Raw genomic sequence first — 16098 nt, forward strand, 5'->3', positions numbered from 1 at the left:
CAATCATTTAAGCCCTAAACATAAGACAGAGCAATAAAGCAATCAGTATGGTCAGGACTAAACTTAGATGCAATTTAGAAATAGAATTTTTTTTTTCTTTCTAAACCTTCAGCATTCTTTCCCCTCTCTTTTATAGGGATCCATTTTCAGTACCACAAGCTGTCTCTATTGAAATTAATAAATTTATTCCAGACTTCTGAGTGGTTCCCTGAAGATACTTTGGTTTTAGAAGCTGCTATAGATCCCACTAACACAGGCTTCCCAGGTAACACTAGTGATAAAGAACCCACCTGCCAATGCAGGAGACATGAGATATGTGGGCTTTGATCCCTGGGTTGGGAAGATCCCCTGGAGGAGGGCATGGCAACCCACTCCAGTGTTCTTGCCTGGAGAATCCCCATGGACAGAGGAACCTGGCAGGCTATGGTCCTTAGGGTCACAAAGAGTCAGGCACGACTGAATCAACTTAGCATGCACACACATAGATCTCACCAGCTACCCTAATGAGTGAGGGGCATGCATCGTAAGTTTTGAATAATAGGGTGACTCTAGGAAGAGTGAAGAAGATTCTAGAGCTACCTTTTGGGTTCTTTAAGTTTGGCTTGGTATTAAATTTGAATTATTAAACAAGTCAGTATATTTAAAAAAATAAACATTAATATCAGGGGATAAATGATTGAAGTTTAATTCACTTCTTTTCCTAAGATTATTTATATTTTAGCTGGAGATGGAACTCTTAGGGTTCAAGAATGAATCTCTAAGGGTGGGATTTCAGGTATCAATCAGCAGGTATCAATTAATCCACATGCCTCCATTGCTCCTGAAATTACAAACTTGGTTTCCCTTATGAATCAGACATGGGACCTGGAAAGCTGAATTGATTCAGTTCACCGCCATAAGGGTTAATTGATCCATTTGACAAAGGAGCAGCTGAAACTCGGAGGAGCTGTGGAAATTTCCCTGCATCTCACAGTTTGTAGGTGATAAATGGGTTAGAACCCAATACCTCTTCCTATGGGGCTTCCCAGATGGCACTAGTGGTAAAGAATCTACCAACCAATGCAGGAGACTTAAGAGACATGAGTTAAATCCCTGATTGGGAAAATCCCCTGGAGAAGGGCATGGCAACCCACTCCAGTATTCTTGCCTGGAGAATCCCATGGACAGAGGAGCCTGGAAGGCTATACAGTCCATGGGGTCGCAAAGAGTTAGACATGACTGGATCAACTTAGCACGCACGCACACCTCTCCTTAGAATTATAGAACCAGAGGGCTGGAAAAGATTTAAAGTTGCAACATGCATGTCTATCCTCCTTAAGACCTCCTCACCAAATAGCTGTCACCTCCCCGTGACAGGGAACCTCCATCAGCCCAATGATTTTTCAGACATTGCTGTTCTGAGTACTATGTCACCTTGATGACTCCACTAGGAGGACACAGGAAAAGTCTAAAATGTCTCTTCTCTTCTCTGACCCCTCTGTTTCAAATCCTTGCCTATTCCAGTTGTACTTCTCTGAACTTGCTACAGTTTACCTCCAAATATGGGGCTCAGAACCAAACCTAGAGCTGCAGGTGAGGTCTGGACTCATTCATTCAGACCTTCATTCAACAGACATCTGTTTGATCAGTGCTAAACTTCATTCAGCTCAGCACAGAGTAAAGAAAGATGCTTCACCCCATTATTCAGGGCAGGATATGGTTTTGGTTGCTATCCAAGATCAAATTCATTCTGGTTTTAAGGGTTTATGGTCGGCTAGCTCTCCTAGGTTCTTTCCCATGGCCTCCTGTTGCAGCGTGTGCCTCAGTCTCTACCACTCTGTTCCTCTGTGTGGGAAACTTCCCCTATTTGTACGAAGACCCAGTCTGCAACTCTGGGGCGTGTGCCTACACAGGCTTTTATAAAACCCATTTGGATTGTAGTGAAAACACCTTTCCTCAGATCCCAGTCCAGCTTTTTTTCCTTCCTGATGCCAAAGTTGACATATCCCCAATCTATCTCTGTAATAAAACCTAATTGCCGGGACCGGGAGCCATCTCTGCACTCAGGGGTCGATCAGGAGCCATGCTCACATGTACACACAGATGCTTCTGCAGGCTGTGGAAAACTACCCATCCAGTCCGTTTCCTGTGGCTTCCCACTCTGTTATCCCTCCTTCCCTGCCATTGCTTGTCACATGCACTTGAACTGATTGCGAGCAAAAATAGGCAATAGCCCAGTAAGAGGGCACATGATTTAAGTCCAGGTCCAAATAGCATTTCTGGAGCCAGGATTCTGGAAACAGGAGGCTGCAGATCTTTGCCATCTGTACTATCCTACCTTGCTTGTGTATTTCCTCACTCACACCATCCCTCCTCGCCCTGCTCTTTTCCCTTTCTCTATTGAAAGAGCTCCTTTCAATGGAATCTCTTAATGCTATTTCCACATTTATGGAGGGTATTGTCTACCCATTAATCAGATAAGCAAGATTTAAATTCCAGAGAAATAAATCATTTGACCCTATGAACTGCTTTTAATGGTCATCCCCTTCCCCTTCCTACCTGTTGCAAGAGGAATAACAAGCTTCTCCTATCTTTATGATAGGAGGTAGTTCTGCAGCTTAGAAGGAGGTTCTTACCCAGTGACACACACTTGGAGATAGGGGTGCTGGATCCTTCATACTTCGTTTCAAAGAGATGGCTACCAGGTTCTTGACAAAGACATTCTTGAATCATAATATTGACAAAAGGCTTGTCTAGTCTTCAAAAGGATTTATATACATTTCAAAGAAATGTTGTTAACATCTTTAGCATCATCGACTCAACGGACATGAGTTTGAGCAAACTCTTAGAGCTGGTGAAGGACAGGGGAGCCTGGCATGCTGCAGCCCATGGGGTCGCAAAGAGTCGAACACAACTTAGCAGCTGCACAGCAATGCCAAAGACCCTGGGACTGTTGTCCTAAGCTTCCATCATCAATTCACTCTTTCAGTTTGTACATTTCATGAAGGGAAAGAGCTTCTCAAGAGAAAAGCCTGCACCCTCCAGAAGCACCTCCCTTCTTCAGTTCAGAAGCTTCTCACTCTTGTATCTTTGTTTTGTCGGTTCTTGTCACAGGAAGGAGACGTGGACCTTCTAACTGAGTCTCTGCTAAAGCTAAATCAGCATCTCCTTGTGTGCAGGTGCTGTGGCAAGCCTCCCAGTACCCGTTCCTCACCTCACTGTGCAAGGCATGGGACCCGCACGTGTTCGCACGTGTTCACCTCTGATGAGTCAGATCTTCCTTGAAGGGCGGGGAGGTTGTCAAGAATCTCAGTATCAACAAGCTCTCAGCATGGATTGAGGGGGAGATTCCAAACTTTTTCGTGAGAGAGAGATATTTCTTCCCCATCCTCCAAGTTCGTGCTGTGAATATTCCCCGCATTCTTTTCCATAAAAGAGCTCAGCAGAGCCAAATCATTTTTATCAATTTTGTTTTCAGTTGTCATTTAGATCAAGTTTAAGCTTTTCTAGTTTTGAGTTGGAGTTCTGACGCCAAGTCTTTGCAACTAACAAAGACCTACCATATAGCTCAGGGAACTCTCTGGTCAATACTATGTAACAACCTAAATTGGAAAAGACTTCGCAAAAGAATAGATATAGGGATGGGCTTCCCAGGTGGCTCAGTGGTAAAGAATCCACCTGCCAATGCAGGAGATGCAATTTGATCCCTAAGTTGGGAAGATCCCCTGGAGAAGGGAAATGGCAACCTACTCCAGTATTCTTGCCTGGGAAATCCCTTGGACAGGGGAGCCTGGGGGGTCTACAGTCCATGGGGTCACAAACAGTCAAACAAAACTGAGCAAATGAACAAACAAGAATGTGTATATGTGTAACTGATTCACTTTGCTGTACACCTGAAATGAACACAACGTGTTCATCAACTGCTGTGCTTAGTCACTCAGTTGTGACTTAGTTGTGTCACTTAGTTGTGTCTGACTCTTTGTGACCCCACGGACTGTAGTCCGCCAGGCTCCTCTATCCATGGGGATTCTCCAAGCAGGATTACTGAGGAGGGTTATCATGCCCTCCTCCAGGGAATCTTCCCAACCCAGGGGTTGAACCCAGGCCTCCCACACTGCAGGCAGATTCTTTACCGTCTGAACCACCAGGGAAGCCCAAGAATGCTGGAGTGGGTAACCTATCCCTTCTCCAGGGGAACTTCCCAACCCAGGAATCGAACTGGGGTCTCCTGAATTGCAGGTGAATTCTTTACCAGCTGAGCTACCAGAGAAGCCCACTAATCAACTGTAATCCAATATAAAAAGTTTTTTTTTAATTGTGCTGTCACAAGGCATAGTGCCTTCCTCACCCTGTGAATCTTAGCCACCTTATCCATCTCTGCACACACCCTTTTGTAAAAAGTTTAATGTTACTGATTTGGCAGGAAGAGGTGTAAAAATTATGTCACTGTTAAGACAGGACTTAGTCCTGAAAAATGTGTTGTCACGGAAGCATGACAGTGACTGACAGATGTTAAATGACACCCACTGTTCCCAGTGGTGCACAAACTAGGTATTTCCAGGTAAAAACTGCTCCACAGGAGTGGGGGGAAGAGTAGTCTTTCCTGTCTTCCAGGGTAGTCCGAGTGTGTTGTCAGTCTCTTCCGAGTTGGAGAGGGGGTAATAAATGCTTCTGGATTACCAGGGTAGCCAAATATCCAGAAAATTTGAGTCCTTTCAGGATTTTCTAAAATTAATTTTGGCTGCACTGTGTCTTGGTTGCTGTGTGGATTTTCTCTGGTTGCGGCGAGCTGAGGTTACTCTCTAGTGGCAGTGTGTAGACTCCTCATTGCAGTGGCTTCTCTCGCTGTGGAGCACAGGCTCCAGGGCACGTGGGCTTCAATAGCTGTGGCACCTGGTCTCAGTAGTTGCGGCTCATGGGTTCTAGAGCTCGGGATCAGTAGTTGTGGTGCATGGGTTTTGATGTTCTGCAACATGTGGGATCTTCCCAGCGAGGGCTTGAACCCATGTCCCCTGCATTGGCAGGCAAATTCTTAACCACTGGACCCCTAGAGAAGTCCTGGATCCTTTCAATTTTGAGTAAGGGATTAAATAGAATGATCTGGGTTTTCCTGGATTACTGTTAAGTCCCGTATATATGAATCTTCAAGTTGTAAACTTTCAAAGATGTGAACACATGTTAGCATGTCCAATCACCTAAGTTAGTTCGAGTGTCTGGTGTACACTGTCACGTGTAGACAAGTGACTGTGCTTTTGTGTACTTCGTACTTACAATACTTTATAGAGTATAGTCATAGAGTGTCTTTATTTCAAGCCCAGGATATCTGGAAGCAAGTGTAAAAGCGGTGGTGACATATCTGTATTACTGTAGTTTTCAAGGTGTAGACTGTATGATGAACTATGTTTTCTTAATTTTTTGTGTATGTTTTTATGCATTATTTGTTTGAAAAATATTATAAAAACCTATTACAGTACTGTACTATAGAGCCCATTGTGTTCATTGGGTACCTAAACTAACTTTGTTGGACTTAGAAATAAACTGGACTCACAAACTTGCTCTCAGAATGGAACTCATTCATATGTAGGGGACTTAACTCTCTCGAGGGTTTTTTTCTTTCATTTTGGCTGCACTGTGGGGCACATGGAACTTGCCCAGTAGAGGATCAAACATGTGCCCCCTGCAGTGAAAGCTCACAGTCTTAACCACTGAATTACCAGGGAAGTCCCCAGAGAGCCTTGTGAAGATGTCAGAAGGTTTAAGAGGAGGAGGCTTGAGAAGAGTGTAAGAAAAACTGAACATCTGTTCTCTGTAAAAACAATAAGCAAACAAAACAAACAAAACCGATCAAGCCGCACTCCTAACTCCTCCCTTCCTGGCTGGCTTCTCCGGGTAGCTCTCTCTTGTCCTGGCACCCGTGAGACTGAAAAGTGCTGCAATGAACATTGGAGTACATACGTCTTTTTCAATTATGATTTCCTCAGGGCACATGCCCAGTACTGGAGTGGTTGTGTCATAGCGTCATTTTAGCCCTAGGTTTTTAAGGAATCTCCACACTGTTCTCTATAGTGACTGTGCCAATTTGCATTCCCACCGACAGTGCAAGAGGGCTCCCTTTTCTCCACACCCTCTCCAGCATTTATTGTTTACCAACATGGATTTTTAGGCTTAAAACAATCCATGACTATCCTTTAAATGTTCCAAGGAGAAAATGGAACTTTCCTCTGGCTGTCACCCCTTCCTCTCTGCCCCAACACCTCCGTGTCAAGGACTGTGCCCATCACTGAACTGGCTGGAAACAGGTGAAGATGGTCCAGTTAGACAGGGCTGCACAGGGCTCCCAACCCAGATCTGTATGCTAGATCTCTCCTAAACCCCGCATCAGGCCCCAAGTAAGCTCAGGAAGTAAGTCCAGGCTGTGTCTGGAGCCTTTGTACAGGTCAGAGAAGGACACACGACGGGAGACCAGGGTTTTGCTTTCCCTTGCTGACTTTTGACAAGCTAGACTGTCTGGGAAAGTTTGCACGAAGGCCAAGTCTATGGCTAAACTCGGAGCTCCTCACGTTCCAGGACTATCATTCCTGACCCTTTTCTTGGACAGTAAATAACTCTTGGCTTTGACAAACCAGGCCTGGTGACACATTGGTGATGGCTGTGGGTGGGGCAGAGTCTGGGTGTCTCCAAGCAGAGCCTGGGGCTCTGAGCCTAGTCTCATCCTCTCGACTCCTATTTCCTCATTGCAAAATGGTGGTAACTGTGGCCCTGAAAGTGATCAAGGCCGCGGTCAGATGTCTCACAGTGAATCCTGTGGTGCTCCAGGCTCCAATACAGGGGAGTCACAGCCCCACAGCTGCCGGGAATATCAATGGTGATGACCCACAGCGTATCCCTCAGGGGCCAGCACCTCACCCGGGAAGGCACTGGATCACCCAAGGTTACTGCCACTTTCAGGAGGTGGCTGATGCTGGGATACGAGTGCCCATCCTTTTCTTCACCTGGGACATGTGGGCTTTGGGGCTTCTTAAAGTATCAGGTGAGGACTCAGTCATAACCTGCCTTAGGGGTCAGCTTCTCCGAGTCCTCAACCATGTCATACTCACTTCCTCACAGGCAGGAGAATTTCCTGCGCTCGCCTCAACGGAACTACTGCCTGCAGCTCTCCCACCCAGGGCACTCAAACTGTGACTTTCTCTTCATGGCCACCATTCCCTCAGAGGTCAGCTTTAAGACGCGAGGTATTACTTACACATGTAAAGCTGACAGCCAGCGCGAAGCTGCTATATAGCACAGGGAGCTCAGCTTGGTGCTCTGTGACAACCTAGACGGGTGGGAGGGAGGTTCCAGAGGGAGGGGTTATATGTATATATGTAGCTGATTCCTGTTGCAGAGAAGAAACCAACACAACATTGTAAAGCAATTATTCTCCAATTAAGAAATTTTAAAAGGTACTTTAAAAAAGACATAAGGTATTAACATCATGCCAGAAAAATGACTTGCTTTGTAGTTAGAAGGAAAAAATTTTTCAGATGTATATCTTTGATATTTATTTCCCTTTCTGGAAGCTATAGGGCTTCCCAGGTGGCTGAGTGGTAATCTGCCTTCCAATGCAGGAGATGCAAGAGATGTGGGTTCGACCCCTGGGTTGGGAAGATCCCCTGGAGGAGGGCATGGCAACCCACTCCAGCATTCTTGCCTGGAGAATCCCATGGACAGAGGAGCCTGGTGGGCTATAGTCCATGGGATCGAAAAGAGTTGGACACGACTGAAGGACTGAGCACCCACGCACTGGAGGCTATGGCTTTCCTACGGAGGCCTGGGGAGGACCAGTGGGACTTCCAGTGACAAAGTTCCAGTGACTCTAAAAATCTGTACATAAAATAACTTGAGAGACAGATTGAAAAGAAATTCCAAATTCCACAGACTCGCTAAGGTGAGACGCTGGAAGACGGGGGTGAGGTTAGCAGAGTTTTGAAGGTAAATTAGGAAAGTGACAAGGAGGTGGGGAACTTTCGAGGGGAGAGATTTTTCTCTAATTTCCTGGATTACTTTTATGGTTAAAAAATTATCCTCATCTGTTCATTTACTGCAAGAGTTCTTGTAATTTGAGAGCCTTTCAGGAGAGGGGAGGATGGCTGTGGATTTATACAGAGAGTTAAATCTCATGACATGAACACGCAACGGGAGGCCCCACCTGTGTGTACAATGTACTTAAAGGATTAGAGCAAACTTTGGAATTATGATATGTTTTACCTGGAGCAGGCACCTTACTCTTTAAGCTGTTATTTCCTTGAAGGAGGTGGGAGGAAAGAAAACCATCAATTCTCTCAGGTACTCAGGTGCATAAGACTCTCTGCTTGTGGGACTTAATGAAGATTTAAGTGCAGGTGGATAAAAGATGCATTATTGATATATTTAATTTTAAACCTATTTTCAATACTTGTGATTCCAGTTCCAAGGTGTTGCTTGCCTGTGCCCTGAATGAAAATGACATTTTCAGGGAGATACAGAGACCAAGGGGCCAGGGAAGCAGTCATAGTCTAAGGGGCTAGTGAGTGTACAAAGGGGAATTTTTTATTTTTTCTGTCTTGGGTTAAAACTGTGTGTGTTCTTTCTTATGTAAAATTTAAAACTTTTTCTTTAAACTGGAATATAGTTGCTTTAAAATGCTGTGTTAGGGACTTCCCTGGTGGCTTGGTGGTAAAGAATCCCCTTTAGGAGACACTGGTTTGATCCCTGATGTGGGAAGATCCCACAGGCTGCGGAGCACTAAGCCCACCACAACTACTGAACCCGTGTTCTCTATAGCCTGGGAGCCACAACTACTGAGCCCATGTGCTGCAACTACTGAAGCCTGCTTGCCTGAGAGCCCGTGCTCTGCAACAAGAGAAACCGTAACTAGAAAGTAGCCCTTACTTGCTGCAACTAGAGAAAAGCCTGAGGACCAAAGAAGACCCAGCACAGCCCCCACCCCCAAAAAATGCTGTGTTAGTTTCAGGTGTACAGCAAAGTGAACCAGATATACGTATACACACATCCCCTCCTTTTGGGATTTCCACAGAGCACTGAGTAGAGTGCCCTGTGCTATACAGTAGGTTCTCACTAGTTAACTACTTTATCCATTTGTTGTTATTGTTCACTTAGTCTTCTCCAACTCTTTGCGACCCCATGGACTGCAGCATGCCAGGCTTCCCTGTCCTTTACTATTTCCCCAAGTGTGCTCAAACTCATGTCCATTGAATCGGTGAGGCCAATCAGATACATACGAGCATATATACGCCAATGAATTTCAAAAGAAGGTTGCTTCTTTGGAAGTGGTTCCCATGTTCCCTTCAGGGTCTTCAAGAAATAAAAGTAAATACTCAACATTCTCAATTTTTCCAAATGTATCCCTGGGCTGAAGGAGGTGATTATTAAAATGACACAGACATTTCTTTCCCCTCCAGGTGATTAACCAGTAACAGAGTGGTGGTGGTGTTGCTGTTTAGTTGCTAAGCTGTGTCCAACTCTTTTGCAACCCCATGGACCATAGCCCCCCAGGCTCCTCTGTCCATGGGATTTCCCAGGCAAGAATACTGGAGTGGGTTGCCATTTCCTCCTGCAGAGGATCCTCCCAACCCAGGGATCAAATCCACATCTCCTGCATTGGCAGGTGGATTCTTTACCAGTGAGCCATCAGGAAAGCCTGTAACGGAGGGTAGAACATTTATAAAAGAATGATCATCCTCTGCTATTCACTAAGCTACTAATTTCCATTATTTACTCTCCATAGATTAGTCAGGCAGGCAGGTAGGAGAACATGGTAACAAGAAAAACTCAGTAGCATGCAGTCTTTAGGAAGCAGAAAATCACACACAGATATGTCTAAAAATGACACCGTACTTTATTATTTTAAAAACACTCAGGTGTTACAAAAAATACATAGAAAAATAAAGTTTGCGGTATTTGGCTAAACTTCGATTCACAGATTTGTGTATTAAGATTGGAGCAGAGTCCATTATACACATGGAGAACCTAAACCGATTTATTAAATAGGATAGACACAGGTCTGGGTCCGGGGTGCACCCCCCAGTGTACCCATCAGGAATGGATATATTAGCTCTTCAAATGTTGTTCTACCAGTTTGGCTATGGCTGAGTGACTATGGGGGAAAAACAAGATGGATTCACCAAAACAAATCATTCTAAACAAAGACTTTTTTTTTTCCTTTTTGCAATACAATGTATATTACAGTAAAATGTTTAACACTTGCAGGTTTGGGGGCTGAAATAATTCAATGCAGAGGGAGGCAGAGAAAGGGTCCTGACCAGAGAGTGAGCACTGAACGCTTAAGACATGTAAGTAGGAGAAAGCCCTGCCTCTGTGCCTCCATTTCTGTGCAGGCAACACATGGCACTGGACAGTATTTCAATGTGGAGCTCAAACAACAGAAAATGAGGTGAAATGAGCCAACCTTCTATCAACTTTGGCAGTTTTGCCACAAACAGTAAATTGGACTTTTTTAAAAGGAGGAAATTGAAAGGTTTTTCACTGAACAGAATTAAGTAGCAGGATCAAGAGATTTCCAGGGCTTGGGATACCTCATTAGTAACTGGCTTTTTTTTTTCATGCTGATGTCTCCCCTCTCCCAGGTCACCTGAGATAACAGAATAAAAACAGAAGCATGGCCAGAGTTTTCCTGTGCCCTCTTCTCATTCTCTCTGAGATCACCAGGTAACTCACTTGGGGGGAACCTCCACTTTTTTGATAAGCATTAAACACAGTTCCTGAAACATCTGGACAGTTTCATTGGCTTGGTGATGGAAGCCACTATGATGTGTTCTGAAAATGGTTTCCTTTTTTTCTTAGCCTCTTCCAGCAAAGTGCCAGTCAGCCCCATCAGCCTGCTCATGGGTGGGGCTTCCTAAAGTCCACGCCCCCTTCCTTCACACCCTGCCCCTCATCCCTGGATTCCCACCAGACAGCTCCATGGCACCTGACCCTTCACTCTGCTGTGTTCTTCCTTACGGTGTGAAAGCTCACTACCTTTTACCTCCTTTGCCTGCAGGGATCCCAGAGGGTTTTGACTTTGAACTGTAACAACAGAGCCACCAGAAAGTCCTATAAAAGCAGCAGTGACCTTCTGAAACTGTCATGTCTTTAAATAGATTTGGTATTTAATGCTGTATATTTTTAAAGAAAAGACATAAGAATTGTTAGGATTTTTTTTAACATGCATGTCTTTTAGCCAATTCAGAATCTGCTCCCCCACTACTTTTCTTTTTTTAAACCCAGGAAGAGATAAAGCTTTGGTGGGGGGTGGGGGAGACAAGATCTCAAGGCTATATAAGCAAGGTGTATGTTAGGTGCAGTCATAAAAGTCTGGACTGAAAAGAAGTGCTTCAGTGGGTGACTGCCATGGAAAAGGAACAAAAAATAAGAGGAGGAGGAAGGAAGGAACTTAAAGAATTATGTGATCTGTCACACTGTAGTATGAACTACAGCCCCAAAACTCCAGGAACCTTCTTATTCTAAATTCTCAGGCCCAGAGCAAAAGGTCCAGAAGAGGATTTTTTTTTTTTTTTCACCTTTTGCTAAGGACTCTTCCTTAGATCACTGTCTTGGATATGCAGAGATTCTCCTGGCCTGGGCTCACCTCCCGCAATAGAGTTTGGTTTATACAGCTTGTCTTAAGGCCACAGTGAGTGCTTCTTGTTCTACACGGGCCACTCTGTAAATACTTAAGTTGGCACATTATTTTAAAAGGAATAATCAGAAGCTTCTATTTTCGTCTCCTCCTTCCCATCTCCATATCCTGTGCCAACTTGTGCTGGGCACGAAAGGTTTCTCTGTGAGGTCCTCTGTTTCTGTCTGTCCCAGAGACAAAGAGAAACCTTGGTTGTAGTCCAAGGCCAATGAGAGGCTTTTGACCTTCAGTTTATTTCAGTAGGTGACATCCTGAGCCGTCCTCCCCCTCCCCCTTCAGGTGACCTCTTTCCGAGTGGATGCTCAGTTACACAAGAGGATGGAGTTGGAGGAACAGAATCCTCAGAAGTGATGTGGACAGATCCTGAAAAGTCACCCAAGTGCCAGAAAGAACACTTGGCTCTATCCCTCCCTACTTCAAGCAGGGGTCTAAAAGCAAAAACAATCCCCCCTTCTATGTTGGGGGAACAATTTGGATATGAAACCATTCCCTGTCCCAGATCCTTCATTGGCCCACCAGTGAAGAATCTGGGATTTCCACACAAACCTCCATGTGTTCTGGTCTGTCTGTCTCTCACTGCCCAGCCCTTCCTGACCCCGGGGCCCTTCCATCTTCCAGAGGGGCCACCTAGAGAAGACAGTTCTTGATCTACTGTGGATGTCAGAGCTGGTGTTACCAGAAAGCTGGATTCCAGCCACCCAGGCAGTAAACGTAGGGGTAGTAAGGGTAGGTATTGTGCACAGAGATGAGGGAGCCCTGTGAGAAGCCCTCCTCTTTGAGAGCTGGCAAGGAAGAGTGCTTCTCCAGGTTGCCCAGGTCCGAGGTGAGCTGCTTCCGCTTGGTCTTATAGCGTCTGTTCTGGAACCATATTTTCACTTGGGTCTCCGTGAGCTTGAGGTTCTTGGCCAGGTGAGCCCTTTCGGGGGCAGACAGATACTTCTGATGGCTGAACTTCCTCTCCAACTCAATGACCTGAGTGTGAGAGAAGGCAGCCCGGGAGCGCTTCTGAGGCTGCTTGGTGGCTGGGGGTAGGCTCTGTAAGGCGCTGGGAGGGTTTTCACAGTCCAGCAGATAAGTTTCTAAGTGCCCATTTGGAAAGGAGAGGGGAGAAGCAGGGAGGGGAAAGAAAACGTTACATGGTAGCAGCAAAGAGAACAGAATTCTATCTACCCTCATCTCTTCTGAGTGAACAAACAGCCCACTGTCAGTTTGGATACATTGCACTAAGGAACTCCTTAGTTCTTATGACCAACCTAGACAGCATATTCGGAGAAGGCAATGGCACCCCACTCCAGTACTCTTGCCTGGAAAATCCCATGCATGGAGGAGCCTGGTAGGCTGCAGTCCAGGGGTCGCTACAAGTCGGACAAGACTGAGCGACTTCACCTTCACTTTTCGCTTTCATGCACTGGAGAAGGAAATGGCAACCCACTCCAGTGTTCTTGCCTGGAGAATCCCAGGGACCAGGGAGCCTGGTGGGCTGCCGTCTATGGGGTCACAGAGAGTCGGACACAACTGAAGTGACTTAGCATAGCATAGACAGCATATTAAAAAGCAGGGACATTACTTTGTCAACACAGATTGTCTAGTCAAGGCTATGGTTTTTCCAGTGGTCATGTATGGATGTGAGAGTTGGACTGTGAAGAAAGCTGAGTGCCGAAGAATTGATGCTTTTGAACTGTGGTGTTGGAGAAAACTCTTGAGAGTCCCTTGGACTGCAAGGAGACCCAACCAGTCCATCCTAAAGGAAATCAATCCTGGGTGTTCATTGGAAGGACTTATGTTGAAGCTGAAACTCCAGTATTTTGGCCACCTGATGTGAAGAGCTGACTCACTGGAAAAGACCCTGATGTTGGGAAAGATTGAAGGCAGGAGAAGGGGATGACAGAGGATGAGATGGTTGGATGGATGGCATCACCGACTCAATGGACATGAGTTTGGGTAAACTCCGGGAGTTGGTGATGGACAGGGAGGCCTGGCATGCTGCAGTTCACGGTGTCGCAAAGAGTCAGACACAACTGAGCAACTGAACTGAACTGAAGAGTTCTAACTCCTAAGAACTGCTTAGGAGTAAGGAACTCCCTGAGTGGGGCTGCTGGCCAGTCATGTAGATTACGTGTTAATTTCTTAATAGTCATCAGGTCTGCAAAGTAGGAGAGGCTAGTGCTAGAACTTTCTGCCCTATTGCCCTGTAGAGTTAAATAGGGATTCTGTATCTGTCTGGAGGAATGGGAGATGGGAGGCAAGAAAGACTGAGAAATAAGATATCAGTAAAGTGGGGCCCCCAAGGCATCCAGAGGGTCATCCAGAGTTAACATTTGGGTGACATGAGAGGGCTAGTGTGGTAGGAGAGTTCATTCTCTGGGTTTAATCCCCTTTTGCTCCCCTTGTGGTTCACCTGGTTAAAGAATCCGCCTGCAATGTGGGAGACCTGGATTCAATCCCTGGGTTGGGAAGATCCCCTGGAGAAGGGAAAGGCTATCCACTCAAGTATTCTGGCCTGGAGAATTCCATGGACTGTATAGTCCATGGGGTCACAAAGAGTTGGACACAACTGATTGACTTTCACTTCACTTTCCCTCAATAAACTGTTTCTTTCTCTCTCGCTCTGCAGTCATGTCTGAACTCTTTGCAACCCCACAGACTGTAGTCAGGCTCCTCTGTCCAATGGGATTTTCAGTGAGCCCCTGCCATACCTCATAGGAAAGGTGCCTATTGTATGGTGAGGGTGGATACCTAGACTTATCGTGGTGATTACCTTGTAGTGTATACAAAGATCAAATTATTATGTTGTACATCTGAAACTCATAACATATTATGTTCCAATTTTACCTCAGTTAAAAAACTGATAGAAAAAAAAAAAGTCTACTCTAAATGTTCCCATGAAGTTATATATATAGCTCCTGGAGACCAGAGGGGCTCCTTGACTTGCTAGTCTGTTTTGGTTTTTTTTTGGCGGGGGTAGGGGGCTTAGTTGGACCATTTTTTAAGTCTTCATTGGAATTGTTACAATATTGTTTCTGTTTTCTGTTTTGGTTTTTTGACTGTGATCTTAGCCCCTCTACCAGGGATGGAACCTGTACCCCCTGCGTTGGAAGGTGAACTCTTAACTGGACCCCCAGGGAAGTCCCCAAGACTTACTGTGTTTTATTGCCCATGGGACTGGGAAGCAAAGGGCATCTTTGCTGATCAAACCCTGACTTATTAATATTAATATATTATTTATCAATAACTCGTTATATGTTAGTTATTGTGATTGCCAAGAGGTAACTGCGGCTGGCGAGGATTAAGGGTTGAGAGGTGGCTGGGATTGGTTTCGGGTTTTCATCTGGGACTGGAGCGTGGTGGGCGCTGTGTGCGTGCTCGCCTTTGAGCTCTGGGCACCAAGAACCCGCTGCGCAGGGCACCTTGAGGGGTGAATCAAGTCCATGTCTAAATCCTGAGCAGCCCTGATGCCGGGGCTCAGGGTTAAGCTCCGAGGCTTGCCCGTGGCGGAGGCCGTGAAGTCCCTTCGCCTGTCGCCGCGGGGCCCCGCAACCCTGCCGCCGGAGCTCCAGGAGGTCCGCCTAGCACCCGCCCTCACGCGGTTGCAGCCTGCGGGCCTGCCCATTCTTCCTGGGGGACCCAGCCCGGCCCGGCCAGGTCTCTCCAGCCTCGCCGGCTTACCTGGCTCGGTCTCCACCGGCTTCTCGGCCTCCTCGCTACCGGCGCGGGGCTGGTCGCTCTGCTGCTCCTCCGGCGCCCGGGCGCAGCCTCTTCTTCCCTCGGGCTCCGGCTTTGGGTCTCGCCTCGGGTACTGCTGACGCGAAGGCTGCGGCTGTGGGCTGCCCGCGTGACCTCCGCGCCGGTCAGCGCCGTCCCGAAGGATGTCCTGGATGAGGAAGGAGGTGAGCGGCTTGGTCTGGGTGGGCGGCACAGCCGGGGGGCTGCAGCCCGCGGCCCCCGCGTTCCCCAACTGTGGCTCGGGAGTCCGGAGCATCCCGGCGTCTTGGCCCCGGCGCCCGCCCTCAGGCCCCAGAAGCAGCGCCCAAGCTGCGCCCGCCGCTCCCGCACCACTTTCACTTTCCGCGGCCCCGCGCACTTATAGCCCTTGGGGCGCGCCGGGCCGCCTTTCCATTGGCCGCGCGCCCGAACCGCGCAGCTGATTGGCCGCCCGGCGCTCCAGGTGAACGAAAAGGGAAGTCCCTCGCACGGTCTCGGTCCAGTCTTTACCATAAAGGATTTCTTTCACAAGTTCCTTCTTCAGGATCCTGGCTCGTTTTACCAGGCTGGGAGAGAAAAGCAAAGCGGATCTCCTTTGCTCCAACACACAATATGTTTAGCTGCTTCTGGGGAATCATGATGCAGAAGAGAAATACTCTATTTAGCTCTTGGTGCTGCTGCTGCTAAGTTGCTTCAGTCGTGTCCGACTCTGTGCGACCCCATAGACGGCAGCCCAC

At 46.8% G+C, this 16098-nt stretch overlaps 1 protein-coding gene across 1 annotated transcript; it reads right to left on the reverse strand.

The window, feature by feature from the left end:
* Positions 1-9836: 9836 nt before the first annotated feature.
* NKX3-1 (NK3 homeobox 1) lies at positions 9837-15707 on the reverse strand. Its single transcript, XM_027549935.1, has 2 exons — positions 15326-15707; positions 9837-12738 (listed from the first exon to the last, which is right to left on the reverse strand). Exons 1-2 carry the CDS (start codon positions 15636-15638, stop codon positions 12332-12334), a joined length of 720 nt encoding a protein of 239 aa, XP_027405736.1. The 5' UTR covers positions 15639-15707; the 3' UTR covers positions 9837-12331.
* Between the last annotated feature and the right edge of the window lie 391 nt (positions 15708-16098).

This window comes from Bos indicus x Bos taurus, chromosome 8 (genome assembly GCF_003369695.1).
Source record: "Bos indicus x Bos taurus breed Angus x Brahman F1 hybrid chromosome 8, Bos_hybrid_MaternalHap_v2.0, whole genome shotgun sequence".
NCBI classification, from domain to species: Eukaryota; Metazoa; Chordata; class Mammalia; order Artiodactyla; family Bovidae; genus Bos; species Bos indicus x Bos taurus.